This window comes from Heptranchias perlo, chromosome 11 (genome assembly GCF_035084215.1).
Source record: "Heptranchias perlo isolate sHepPer1 chromosome 11, sHepPer1.hap1, whole genome shotgun sequence".
Classification (NCBI taxonomy): domain Eukaryota; kingdom Metazoa; phylum Chordata; class Chondrichthyes; order Hexanchiformes; family Hexanchidae; genus Heptranchias; species Heptranchias perlo.
This window is the reverse complement of record NC_090335.1, coordinates 30,925,299-30,939,810: the sequence shown is the minus strand read 5'-3', so window position 1 is coordinate 30,939,810 and position 14,512 is coordinate 30,925,299. Positions and strand designations below refer to the sequence as shown.

Genomic DNA, 14,512 nt, shown 5'->3' with positions numbered 1-14,512 from the left:
GTAAACAGTATGGAAATGGTAAATCTGGAAAATTATTTTAAATTCAATTGTAAGCATAGAACAAGGAGACATAAGTTCAAACTAGTAAAAGACAAACGTAGGACTGATATCAGGAAGTTCTTCACACAAAGAGTGATCAAAACATGGAATGGACTCCAGGGTAGAGTAGAGGAGGCAAAAACTGTGCAGTCTTTTAAGTAACAACTGAATGCTGCAATGGGGAGGAGGGAACTTTACGGTCATTCTGGATGGATGAATGAAGATGGGCTGAATGGTCTTCCTCACCTGTAATTATCATGTGATCTTGTCAAAATACAACTTTAAAGCAAGTGCAGCTACTGTAAGTAGGCTCTTCAATATTATTTTCACACAATATAACAATACTGATATAATAATCAAGTGTTTTTTCATATTCCAGTGTAATGCGAGAAGCCATATTGTCATATTCATAGCAAAAAGTAAAAATATCAAAATTAAAAGTACCATTGAGCCATTCTAAGAGATACAACCTTGGGATAATGCAGAAGGCAGCACAGTGACGCATAAATACCAGATATTAGCGGACATGGACCCTGGCCCATTATCATCAAACACTGAGCTCTCAACTTCAGTTGTGCCTCTGGGGTAACCACAGAACCATTCTCCTCCAGAGGTAGGGGTGGCATAAGGAGAGTCAATCATAGGGTCATCCTGAACTTCAGCAGCCAGTTTCAGAATGACATTGACAAAGATCTGGGTCAGGTTACCTATACAAGGACACTTGTACATTGCAATGAGAGACTAAAACTGGAGACTCAAAAGTACCTTTAATAAAAGTATGCCTCATCCTCAAAAAAAATGACCTTTTTGATTTTTGCAGTTGAGCCATTATTACTTCAGGGTAAGTAATTATTTGAGTTTACTTGATCAACAAATAAGGGAGCAAGTGGCAAACAGTAGAAATACTCCAGGCTCCAAGCAATTCCTATTTAGTACAATAAACATTCCTCCAATATTTAGTTCCCAGCATCAATTAATTTTTAGTCATTCCACCGACACAACAACTCCAGTTATAAAGTGGTTTGCTCTTCTGCAACTATCAGCTTGCACTGCAGCCTCTGGAACTAACCATTTTCTAATTTGACAAAATGTTTCATTTATAGTTTATGAGCAACCTCGTTGCCACTAAACAGTCCCCAAGGAAAACACTGCCACAGCAGGACTTGATTTTCTGGTCTATGTGTATTTTCACTATTAATGAGAACTTCACCCCTAACTAATAAACTGTGACTGCTATAGTGATGCTGTTACGAATGTATCCAAGACTTAAACTGCTTTCACGTGACTGCCTCAGGGCTCAAGTTCAGATTTTTGTTATGATTATTTGTGGTTTTTGTACTACAGCATTTTTATCCCCCTTATGTAAATAATTCTATTTTCTGGAGTTTTCCACTTGACTCCTTTGGAGAGGATGAGAACGTTGAAATCCTCTATATCCAGTGCTCTAAAGTGGCCCAACTATTTGCAGCATCTTTTAGGAAAATATAAGCCAGTTGACGTTTCAGGTATAAACCCATCCTCAGAACTGCCTCAAATCATTTGATTGAAAAAATACAAAATGTCAGCCAGGAAAGGTTTCTTATTCCCCAAATAACTGAGGCAGATCTTCTTGAATCACTCGGGATATTACTACTGCAGCCTCTCACAGACATTACTAAGCCCCACTCTAAGGTTTAAGTGTCCTGAAGTGACGTCAGATTTTTTTTGACTATCGTTGCTCCCCTCCCCCGCCCCCATTTCACTCTAACTCAATATTTTCTCCCTGTATCCTCCAACAACATTTTGTTTCCTCAGATCTGGGACCATCTTTTCTTTCCTGCTCTTCTTTCCCCTCTATTTCATTGCTACTCAGAGTGCTAGTTGGGCTGCTCCTATTGGAGGGTAACCTGGTCAGCTCCGTAGTGTAGCCAGCTGATTGCTAGGGACCTGAACCCGTTGGTAGCATTTTGAGAAACTATCCCACCAGTAAGTGACATTTCTGGAAAAGTGACACTGCCAGTTCACAATTGAGTGTCTTTACTTTGCCGCGATGTCACAGAAGCATCATCAAAGCTACTAATAGACCACGCAGCAATCTATATGGGATCTACCGGTTCCTTCTCATGTAATAACAGTGACAGATCTTTATCCTTGCTATCTCTTCCCTCCAATGAAATTATTTACAATATGAAAGTACAACCTGAAGATACATAAATTACCATGATCTCTAAAACATCCAAAATTGTAGCTGCCACATTCATTGCTTCCTCTTTTTGCTTTAACCAGCAACTCTGCAACATCTGTGGTATCACCTTGAATCTTGATTTTATCCATTCCAATCACTAGTTATCATTCCCTTATCTTTTGTTTCTCACAAACCCAAGCTTCACCTCCTTCTTACTCTTTGCAATTCCAACTTCCTTCTTACATTTACTACTCCAACTTCTGATCCAAATGAGGTGCAGATACTTGTATTCATTCTAGTGTCCTTGGCTGCTTGCTTCAGCTCCTTTGAAGTCATCTAACTTTAATTTCCTGTGGCTAAAAATCTCTTCTCTGATATCTCCCTAAATTCATCTGCTGTTTCCATCACTCTCAAACTTTTCACCTTTTTGTCAAGCAAAGTCAAATCAATTTACTCCAACTTCCTTCTTGGCAAGTTGTTGTTCAATATCAGCGATGTCTCCCTTCTAGTGATCAGGTCAACACTAATGCCAAGCTGTTTGCTATCCTAAATGACAAACAATTCTTCAATCAGCCTACCCATAATCCTGAGCTTTCTAAGAACTCAGCTAATCTCCTGGAACATTTCCTTGTCTCCTATCCTTTCTCCTCATCACTCGGGTCTTCTTACCAGTATCTCAGATTTGCCTCTTGCAAAATACACTACAACAAATCACGCTCCATGAATTATTCAATCTAGTTTGGTACTATAAGTCAGCCAACCAGGTAGCCTTGGAGAATTCTTTGCCACCTCTACCTCATCTAAATGTCACTTTCACTCTTCTGCCCCTCTTATCTGTTACAGTGAAGTAAATTAAGGTTTCATACCTCACTTTTCCTCTTTCTATGAGATTTAGTACTAAATTTTGGCTCAATTATGCCTGTCATTCTGCTATCTCTTGCAAAAATTTAGTCGGTTAAACCTGGAATTTTTATTGGACAGAAGCATACCAAGGCAATTTTAAGTTTGTACCTTCTGTAAATCCACATTAGAATTCATAAACACAACTTTTTTGTAAACAAGCATTGACTTCTGACTTTCTGCAAACCCCCCACCAGCAGCTCCTCCTTCTGGTCTCTAATCAAAAGTTTCTCTCGGAACTTCTGGGAATCCTCCTTTCTATCGCCTTCTGACTTAAAGATACAGTGCTGGCTCTCCTAATGAAATAGCTGAATATATTGCACAGAACTGCCCATTACTTGGCACAGATTGGCACAAAATGGGCAATTTCACTAAGAAAGATCACAAAGAGGACTCGTGCGTGAATTGAAAACTTTATGATGGTGTAGTCGGGAATGATCCTCTCAGTTTTTGGTTAAGGCACATTGTTGAAGCAGAATAAAACTAACTTAACTCTACATCTAGACCACATATACCAGACCTGGAATACTTGAAACTAACACTGTGTACAAAAAGTCCCTCACATTTTGATGAGCACAAAATTGATAAACATATATTTGTTATCAGCATCACATGAACGGCAAATCTAAAATCAAGCCCTTCATCTGCCATCAATATCAGCTGGCAAGCTTAATTAGCAAAGTGGGAACAATATAACTATCTCAAACATTTAATTGGGATGGATAAGCCTGCCTTGGACATTATCCTGAGCTGGTTGAACGGCAGTAAAAGATGCACTTAATAAGTTGATTAGTAAGAGTGAAGCATAAAACTGACACAAGAAACTGAACAGCAGTGGCACGGCTGAGTGGTAGAGTCAGTTGACAATCAGTGACTTACCTGCTTAGAGTTGGTCTCCAGTTTCTGCACAAGATTATCCCAGCGCTGAGCAAATTCCTCAAGCCTTGCCTGTAACTTCTGAGCTACAACCTTGTTTTGCAAAGACATGAGGAGATCTTGACTGAGTGCACACAGTTTATCCATGATCTGTCGTTTCATCTCCAGTTCTCCTTTTAGAACCTGTTGATCAAGAAAAGCTGTAATTAAAAGGGAAGCCAACAAAAGCACAGATCACACTACTCATCAATATCCTATGGGTAGCTGAGAATATTGCATTTCTTTAGTTAAGTTTTCAGGAATGATTTTGCCACATATGAAGAACAGTTTCTGCAGTGAACTTTAATCTCTCATAAGATACATATGATTCTATAAAATTAATCCAAAGTTTTAATTCAACTTTCCAATCATGATTGGACTTATTTCAGTTGGCAGTTAATGTAAACTATTAAAGCTTTCATAGATATAAAAACTGCTAGCAATGCCCAACATCCAGAATACTTCCATGACATTCAAAGTAATTTTTGCCTTCAAGGGTTCATGGCTGTCACTTGCATTGTTCAGAAAACAGACAGTAATCAAAAGCAACATGTTCTTGTGCAAAGCAGTAGGATATGACCTGCACCTCCTGCCTATGACAGGAGGGAACTGCTAAAGCCGGGTGCTAAGGCAAAAAGAGTCAAAATCTCAACAATTTTTTCACCTACTCTCTAAAAGGACTGGACGTTTGCTAATGCTGAGTTCCACAGGCCTACTACGGGCCTATTATGCTTTCCCCAAGCACCCATTCTTCGTGCAGGAGCCTAAACAATGAATGTCAATAACATGGAAAATCATCAAATGAATCTGATTCTCTCTTTATCTGACATCCATACATGAGCACTTTTTGGCAGGAGGCACCAGATAGCTATTTGGAGCAGGAACCCTGGTTGACTTTTCCCCTACATAGCCTAGGGGTGTTAAAGCCCTGTAGTGCACCTACTGTCAGGTACAAAAAATAATTAAAAGGTTAATGGAATGTTAACCTTCATCTCAAGAGGGCTGAAATACAATGGGGTGAAAGTTACGCTATAGTTGCATAAACCTCTGGTTAGACTGCATCTGGAGTACTGCGTTCAGTTCTTGGCACAGCACCTCAGGAAGGATATATTGGCCTTGGATGGGGTGTAGCGACAGATTTACCAGAATGATATTGGGGCTAAAAGGATTAAATTATGAGGACAGGTTGCATAGACTTGGCTTGTATTCCCTACAGTGTAGAAGGTTAAGGGGTGATATAATTGAGGTGTTTAAGATGATTCAAGGATTTGATCGGTTAGATAGAGAGAAACTATTTGCTCTGATGGGGGAGTCCAGAACAAAGGGGCATAACCTTAAAATTAGAGCTAAGCCATTCAGGGGTGATGTCAGGAAGCACTTCGTCACACAAAGCATGGTGGAAATCTGGAACTCTCTCCCAGAAAGAGCGTTGTTTTCTTTTTGGTTGGTTGAAAGTCCTTTATCTGGTATGATGTTGTATATTTTGAGCCGAGGGGCTTATTCAAGGAATTTTCTGAACCTGACAACAACTTAAAATTCCCTAGGACATCTTGTGTTTTTAAACTAGATTTCCCTATAGCAGTTTAATTTCTATCATCACTTTCCAAACATACTTTTTAAAACTTAATTCAACTAACTGGTAATTATTTCGATGAATTATTTTGCAACTTTACTTGTTTACTTGCAATAGCCGGAGAAGAAAAAACTGTTTTGTGTTAAGAATTCATGATATCGTGACTGATTCCTTTAAAATGGAGTCTCTGTTATATGTTAGCAGTTATAAGAGCTGAAATGTTGGTGTATTGTCCCATAATGAAGGACCAACACTGAGGTGTTTGATTCTACTCTGAAAATTGGGTTGTTACTTCAGACTCACCTTCATCAATGACTTTCAGGTTTTGCATGAAAAGTCAATTAGGTTGTTTCATGTCATTTATTATGAAGGTTGATGTGTCGCATGGGCAAGCCGCAAGTGAAGGCAGGCTTAAAAAATATATAAAAAAAGAATTTGCTCCAGCATAATGTGTGCCCACCCTGGGGGAAAACTACAGAACAGAACAAAGCATGGTACAAAAAGCGGGGCAAATCAGGGGCCGAGGAGCAATGCATATAATGACCAGAGAATAGAGCACAGAATTTTAATATTAAAATGACCATACCTCGAGAGAAGAAAGAGCTTACTTTTTAATAGTGTTGGAATGCGGGGAACTGTGATAGCAGCTGTATTGTGAGAAAATTATGTTTTCTGGTACCGATTTCCAATTAGAAGGCTGTATATGTGAGAATTTTTTTCCGTTTGCCCAGTCAGGAAATCAAGATACATTATTAAAGCATCAGGTTTTTTAAAATTATAATTAACTGCAAGTCTAGTTATTTTCAGAGTGTGCCATGACTTTCCTGTTTGTAAGCCCAGTACTTCCTCTCCAGTATTAGACTCAGTAGAAGGTCACAGCCCTAAACTGCTTAAGAAACAGCCAGCTTGGATTCAGTAGGGGGAATGATTTTACTCGACAAATTTCCTCAATCTTTCTGAAGATGCGATCAATTAAGTTGATATTGGAAATCCCTATGATAAGATCCAACATCGGAGACTTATAATAAAACTAAAACTCCTGAGAATCCAGGGTAGAAATCAGGATGGATAAAATTGTGGTTAAAAGAAAACAGTATTTGTGAGAGAAAATGTTGATTGGAGTAGTGCAGAGGTTAACGTTTGAATCCCTGTTGCTTCTTATCACATATAGGTCCTGGAAAAATTTAGCAATTTGCAGATGGATACAGATCAGTTATTTAACTGGACATGCCAACAAATGTATTTTTATCTTAGGTGAAAAATTAACAAATGTATAAAGAAGTGAACAAAACCACCACAGGGAGACTCAGAAAGAGGCCTGGCAGTAACTGTGTCACTGTCAATGTTGAGGCAAGGTAGAGAAACAATTAAAGCAAACAGAATGTTGAGGAACATAACCAGAAGAGTAGAGTATGCAAAGGTATTATGATTTTATAATGCACTGGTCAGACAACACTTGGAGTATTGTAGACAATCTCAGTTACCATGCTTCAAAAGGAACATATGCACTGGACATAGGCATGGCAGAGAAGAGTAACAAGACTGATCCCAACAACAACAATTTGCATTTATATAGAGACTTTAACGTAGTAAAACGTCCCGAGGTGCTTCACAGCAGCGTAATCAAACAAAATTTGACACCGAGCTACATAAGGATATATTAGGACAGATGACCAAAAGCTTGGTCAAAGAGGTAGGTTTTAAGAAGCATCTTAAAGGAGGAGAGAGAGGTAGAGGCAGAAAAGTTTAGGGAGGGAATTTCAGAGCTTAGGGCCTGGGCAGCTGAAGGCTTGGCCGCCAATGGTGGAGCAATTCAGGGACGCGCAAGCAGCAAGAACTGGAGAAGCACAGAGATCTCGGAGGGTTGTCGTGCTGGCGGAGGTTACAGAGATAGGGAGGGGTGAGGCCATGATTTGAAAACAAGGATGAGAATCTTAAGATCGAGGCGTTCCTGGACCAGGAGCCAATTTGGGTCAGCGAGCACAGGGGTGATGGGTGAACAGGACTTGGTGCGAGTTAGGATACGGGCAGCAGAGTTTTCGATGAGCTCAAGTTTATGTAGCGTGGAAGATGGGAGGCCAGCCAGGAGAGCATTGGAATAGTCAATTCTAAAGGTAACAAAGGCATGGACGAGGGTTTCAGCAGCAGATGAGCTGAGGCAGGGGCGGAGACAGGTGATGTTACAGAGGTGGAAGTAGGCGGTCTTGGTGATGGCACAGATATGTGGTCGGAAGCTCAACTCAGAGTCAAATAGGATACCAAGGTTGCAAACGATCTGGCTCAGCCTCAGACAGTGACCAAGGAGAGAGATGGAGTCGGAGGCTAGGGAACGGAGTTTGTGGTGGGGACCGAAGACAATGGCTTTGGTCTTCCCAATATTTAGTTGGAGGAATTTCAACTGGAAAGGGGATGAGTTATGAGGAAAGATCAGAGGAGCTTAAGCTCTATAATCTCGAGATAAGGAGGTTGGGGGGGAGGGGACTTGAATTAAGAAATATAAGGTATTGAAATGGTATGGATAAAGAGAACCTAGACTATTACTTGAAGGCAAGTCAGCCCTATAGGACCAAAAAATGTAAACTCAATTACTGCAAACTATATTTAAAACAGATAGTAGAAAAAAAATCTTTACTGAAAGGGTGATAAACATTTGGAATAATCAGGTATGGTAGTGGAATAAAGGACATTAGGAGCAATCAGAATGCAGCTGGATGCCAGGCTGGGTGAGTTAGAGTACGAGAGGGACCAGCTTTGATGGGTTCAATGGCCTTTTTTATGTTTATATTGGGGGATCTTACAAAAGATGTTCAGAAATTTATTTTCTTAATAATCCCCTATGGATAGCTCCAGTGAGCTGGTTTTAGAAATGATCTACTTTTTATTGCCATCAAGTCATTTTAGCTTTGAAATGACTGTTCTCATCTGCAGAAAGGAAAGCACAGGAGTCTGTCAGTAGCTTGCTTGATATCAACAGATGCTCCTTGTATTTAAATTGATACACAGCCTGGTGACACAGTTGGTTTGTACTTTGACATACAGTGCCACAGGGTCGTGGAACTGGTTCAAACCAGGGATTCACCATGGGGTGAGTTCCTGTTCTCAGCTAGAGCCATCTGGGTAGATGCCAAGAAGGCGAAGAAGATGTTGTCCTTCTGGAAAAGGCAGAATTGAGACAGTCAAATGGAGTAGTTTATTCCCAAATACAAAGCAGCATTGTCAGGGTATGAGGCCAGATCACAGACTGCCTTGTTATACGAGGCTGCAGCTGTGGTGGACACAACACGAGGAAGAAAATAAATGGAAAACAAAAACATGATAAACAAAGAAACACTGAGAAGCTGGTGTGAGAGGAATGCACAGTTCAATGTTATTGACTGATGGAAGACATGAAAATGGCATTTAGTGGGATTAGTTTGTCCTAACAAAATCAGGTACATGAATATTCATTATAATGGCTTCTATATACTTGATAATTATTAACTGATCACATGAGTGAAAGACTACTTTTCAACAGCTATTGCACTCACCGCTAATTTCCTCAAATTAGCAACCATCTCATTCTGGTCTCTGAAATCAGTTGTCTGAATCTTACTCACTGATTCCTCCTTCTCCATCAGCCATGCATCAAACAAGCACTGAAACAAGCAGGAAGGTTCGTGTTAAAAATATTGATCTTCAGACTGAGGAATTCAGAATGAAACAACAATAATTAATGAATTACACTTGTTTCTAATGGCACACATGAAAGTCATATCAAGTCAGTCATTTTTTCCTTAACATTTTATTAAAACATATCTAGGTAGTTTAATGGAAATGAAGTGTCTTTGGTGTAAAGGCATAGTGGATTATTGTACCAATATATTATGTTTGAGTAAGCAGAGCTGGGATGCAAGATGATGTCCATGGTTCATTACTCGTTGCTTTCCTAGTTTCAGCCAGTTGCTAGGATGAGTTGTTGAGCAAATGCGAGTCACGGTCCTGCTCATTCAGAGGGCAGGTTATGTACAGTTATAGCAGAAAACTGTAGCACTAATTTCCATAACCAGGAAAGCAATGCCAAATAAGTTGTAAATTCCCAACATTTGATTTTATTTATCCATCAATAAAGGTATGGAACAACAGCACTGGCACAGGCCAGAAGACTGGGAACTTTTTCTGAATATTTTGAATTTATAGCTAATTGGCATTGCTATGCTGTCACGGGTATGGAAACTGAGTTTCCATTGCAAGTATAAGACTGTTCTGCTAAATATTGATATGGCCATTGAAACAATGACGTTTGAATATCTTTACACCATTTTCAGAACAGGCTTGAAGTTTTTTTTTGTTCGGGATAAAAAAAAGGGAAATAAACTTGCATTTACCTAGTACCATATCATCTCTGTCCAAAAACATCTCGAGCTTTATATACAATAAAACACTTTGAAATGCAATAACTGTAATTATGTGGCAAACATGGCTGCAATTTTGCACATAGCAAGATGCCACAAACAGCACTGAGGTGAATGATCAGTTGATCTGCCTTCTGTGGAGCTGGTTGGTGGAGGAATGCTGGCCATTCATCAGGGAACTCCCTGCTCTTCAAGTAGTGCTTTAACATCTATCTAAAACCACCCAAACAGGCAGCCAGGACATCGGTTTAACTATTCTTGTGTGATAGGGGTACGATCACTCATTCATTGGTAATGGTCATCAAGGTTTAACAACAGGCTTCCAATTTTCTGCCATCTATGTATATTTATACTAGGGAGTGACTGTCAGGGAATAGAGCAAAACAAGGGATTGTCTAATAATGTATTGGGCTACCACTGGAAAACAAGGCCAGTTGGAGCATGGCATTATATCAATCACTACCAAAAACCTCCAAACAGGTTTTGACTAGTGACAGATATAAGGAAAGTACTGAGGCTGACCACAGTGAATATCAAGAAACGGGGTCATTTCATGATATTATGCCATAATTTTCTTACCGGAGATCTGCTTCAGTGTGAACTAAGGCTGTACGTGAGAAAGGTAATTGACGGTGTGAGCTACCTGTTCTTCAGTGAAGTACTGCCATTTAAAAAGAATCTCTTGCAGTAGTACCCAGCGCTCCTCAGTCCATTTGCAAATGGCTGCCCATCTCTCTCCAAGAATCTGCAAAACAAACAGATCATTAAAGAAGAATTCAACAAACTCAAGATGTTGCTCTAAGCCCTGGAGACTCCACCTTCAATCATATGTAAAGTTCCAGTAAACGGTCGCTAAGGCCCCAAATTTGCTCTGCCGTTCTGGGGGAACTCCTGCCCTAACTCTGGCTGCAGTCCGCCAGAACAAGTAGAAACTCCGCTGGGATCTGGATACACCAGGTCTTGGCTTAATATGGTAGTTTCCAGGTGATTTGTTTGGTAGCGTGGCCTTTGCCTGCCCCTGTACAAGACCATTTACACAGTGGAGGGAGGAGGCTGGGGTCAGGAATTCCCGATGTTTGGAGTTCTCACTGCCTTGGTCACAATGGGACCCAGGTTATGGTTGGAGGCTGGGACGCCCAGTGAGATGAGGCATACTGATCCCCTGAGGGGCACAAGGGAGCCCCACTGGGATGGTGGGGGGGGGGGGTGTCCAGGTCAGAATCAGAGGCTGGACCCTAAAGATGATGGAGAAACATTTTAAATACGTTTTTCTTCAATGTTTTTAAGATAGCCCCCAGCATAGGGTCTGCGGTGGCTACAATTTACTGCTTTCCCAAGGGAAAGAGAAAATCGGCACCCCAGCTTGGACATCTTCCACCTGCGTTTCCCATGTCATCAACAGATTCCCCCAATACCATAAGAGGCCGACTCCTGCAGACTCCATCCCCTGACCCCACGGGGACAGTGGTAGAGTTCCGTGCTCGGTGTGATTGATTATGCCCCCTGTGGATTTTTGAGGTCTGTATATTTAAGAAAAAGTGAAAAGTGCTTTGGCTTAGTTATTGATGATTTTCTTTTTATAGCACTGAATGGTCAACAGAGGGGATTCAGTAGCCTCAGTAAAGGGGGATACGGAAGAGCATTCAAGGCTTTTTCTCAAAACATTGTTAGCCTGTTTCCTTTAGTTGTTAACAGTTTTGCATTTGTGGAGTAGAATGTTATGTAAATATATCTTGAAAAAAGGGAACAGAATAGAACTCAATTATTTGCAACTCCAATTGCCTGTGAGTTTTTCATCCAAACGAAAATAATCCAACATAGGAAAATAATTTCTAGACACTTGTACGGTACCCAACTCACGTTTTACATGTCATGTATTTATAGTTTGGAGCTAAGCGTTTTTATGCTAAATAAAGGCTTCCACCTTAGTAATTTAAATAACACTGGCAGCTGGGCAATGATGCGAGTGAGACACCAGCAGGTCTTTCACTTCATTTGCAGCAGCAATATTACAGCGGATATGAAGGGGCAAAGCCCCAGGCATTTGAGAATACAGATTGTATTTTGCTGCAGAAATAAAATTCCGCACAAACAAAATAAGTAATGGAAAGGGCAGCAACATGCAAATCATCATGAATAAGAGCTGGGTAGATTGAAAGCTGCTCCACAAGGATTGCATTCTTAATTTAGATATTAAGTTTAGGATCATTAACAAATCAGGAAAAGTTTCCTACAGGGAATCTCTTTATGATTAAAAGTCGTTAACTGCATTGAATGCTAGGTTTTCATTGTCACAAACTGATAATAGGAGAGGGTAAATGTCGGGGGCAGTACTTTCATTCTAAAAAACCTTCCTCCCATCTCAGCCATGTGGAGAAAAACCTCTCTCAGCTGAACTCAGCTAAAGCGAACATAGTGAAAAAAATCAGCCAGATACCTATTTCTGATTGCTAGCCAGTGAACCCTGTTGGAAATGTATGTATGGATAAGGTTGAGCTACCAGGCCTTCCCACACCTCACAATCAAATAGTCGGTCAACATCATACATGCCAACTGGTCAGTGCTTCAAGCTGCAGTCAGCGTTTACTAAGCTCTGTCCGTGTGTCAGTGTTTGTGAACAGAAATCAGTGCTTTCTGCTGCCCATGGCCCCTTTCCCAAAGTCACTCGAGAATGCCCCACAAGTTGCTCATGTGAAGCCTCAAAGTTTGTGCATGTTTGTTGAGAAAATGACTGGACTCTTAAGAAAATTAAAAATTCCTGAATCATGCCGTGTGGGGTTATTCTCAGAGTGAGCTCTTCTGCCACTACAGGAATCCACAATAGGAAAGTGAGTGACCTCATAGCACGTGGCCACATCAACTTTGGTTTGATCTAAAGTTACTCCAAAAATAAAGTCCCTGTTAAAACCAAAATTAATAGCCTTATTCTGAATGGTAACCATTTTAACCTCCTGCTCCCAGTACAATTTTTCTCCTTGCATTAGAGGAGGTTAGTCAACAGAAATAAAAGCAGTGAATGAATCCAATTAGATATTCTGCAGTTTCAGTGGATAACTGCATTGCCTGCTATGGTATTGAGCCATACAAACCAAGAATTTTCCAGGTTCAATCCCTGAACTGCATACATGCCATTATCAGCACTTCACAGATTCTCAGAATTTACTAAAATGCGTTTGTACATCAGCATTTCATGACTAAAATCAGGATATTCTGTGCTACCTCCTGCTTCTCAAGGTCACCCTCAATATCCTGCTGTTCTCTTCTGTGCATGTATGAAGCTTGAGCCCGTGCGTGATCACATCTGCTCTACGCCAGCTCGTGATTGACACTGAGCGGCAGGTGGGAAAATGAAAAACAATTCTCTCGCTGACCCCATACATGCCAACTGTCAGCTTTTCACACCAACAGTCGACAATCGCAGAGGTGCGTTAGCATTTGCTGTCAAACATTACATGGCCGGCTCGCAGTTAAATGGCACCAAGTGGCATGGAAGAACTTCAAACCTTCCGGGAGATATTCTGCATAGGCCAATCATGTAAATTAGACTGGAAAGATTAAGAAATGCACAATGCAAAAAGCGGAGATACGCAACAGAGATTGAGGCAAATTATACTGGAGTTATGTAAAATCTGCAACCAAGGAGTGGATATGTATATGTCAACCATAAGCTTTTGGGTATTCCTCTAGGCAAGGGTGGGAGAAGGGGGAATGGCAATGTTCTTGGAGTGTGAGGAACCACCAATTCACTGTGAAGCTGCCTCCACGGGGTCACTGAGTAGGATTCTGTTTGAAACACACATACCCCATGGTATTCCAGAACACGTTTGTGGTTTCTATCCACAAAGAGGGATGTAATAAATTTTTGGTTTGCTGCAGATCCCTTCTCGGATTCAATGCCGTCAGTTGCTCCTGTAAGTGGATTCCAGACCTCAAATTCCAGAGTTGACTCACACACCGCCCAATATTTACTTATATGATAGTGTAGCCCAAGGGATGTAACAATGCTTCCCCTTGACATACAAACTGGAGACCGTAAATCCGCACATGCCCCCATGTCCACTTCTCTAATTTTTCAATAGGCACAACTGATGAACCTCCAGCAAGACGAGGTCGATGGTGACTCTGGAAGCTGGTTTATTTTGCAGAATACAAATGACTGAACAAAAGTAGCAAAATTTGTGATCAAAATTCCAGATGTTTTTAAACATCTCCTAGAATGCTACCCATAGTAGCACAAAATTAAAAAACACACTAACTTATTCCAAATAGCCACAGAATATTCATTTGTTGTCTTATTTCATTTTGGACCAGCACCCACTCTATCTCAATTCTCAGGTCAGGCTAAGGCCTGTATTCTCCCAGCCTTTGTTAGTCCTGACTGATACTGAACATGGGTCTTTGTTTTCTCATCTTTTGTTAATTCAGGAAGAAAAATCTCACCAGACTACGCCTGGCAACTACCACTGATGAGCCCAAATGAATCACGTTATCTCAGCTCGATCACTGACTAATCAACTTTCATTGTCTGAA

At 40.6% G+C, this 14,512-nt stretch overlaps 1 protein-coding gene across 13 annotated transcripts in view; it reads right to left on the bottom strand.

Annotated features, from left to right (window-relative positions):
- dmd (dystrophin) overlaps positions 1–14,512 on the bottom strand; it is a 1,591,310-nt gene that overhangs the window by 921,322 nt on the left and 655,476 nt on the right. For all 13 annotated transcript variants that reach the window (XM_067992781.1, XM_067992785.1, XM_067992782.1 and 10 more), the window contains 3 exons: positions 10,626–10,727; positions 9,119–9,226; positions 3,983–4,162 (listed from right to left, as the gene is read on the bottom strand). In XM_067992781.1, the coding sequence (XP_067848882.1) occupies positions 3,983–4,162; positions 9,119–9,226; positions 10,626–10,727 (390 nt within the window). The remainder of the gene's footprint in view (positions 1–3,982; positions 4,163–9,118; positions 9,227–10,625; positions 10,728–14,512) is intronic.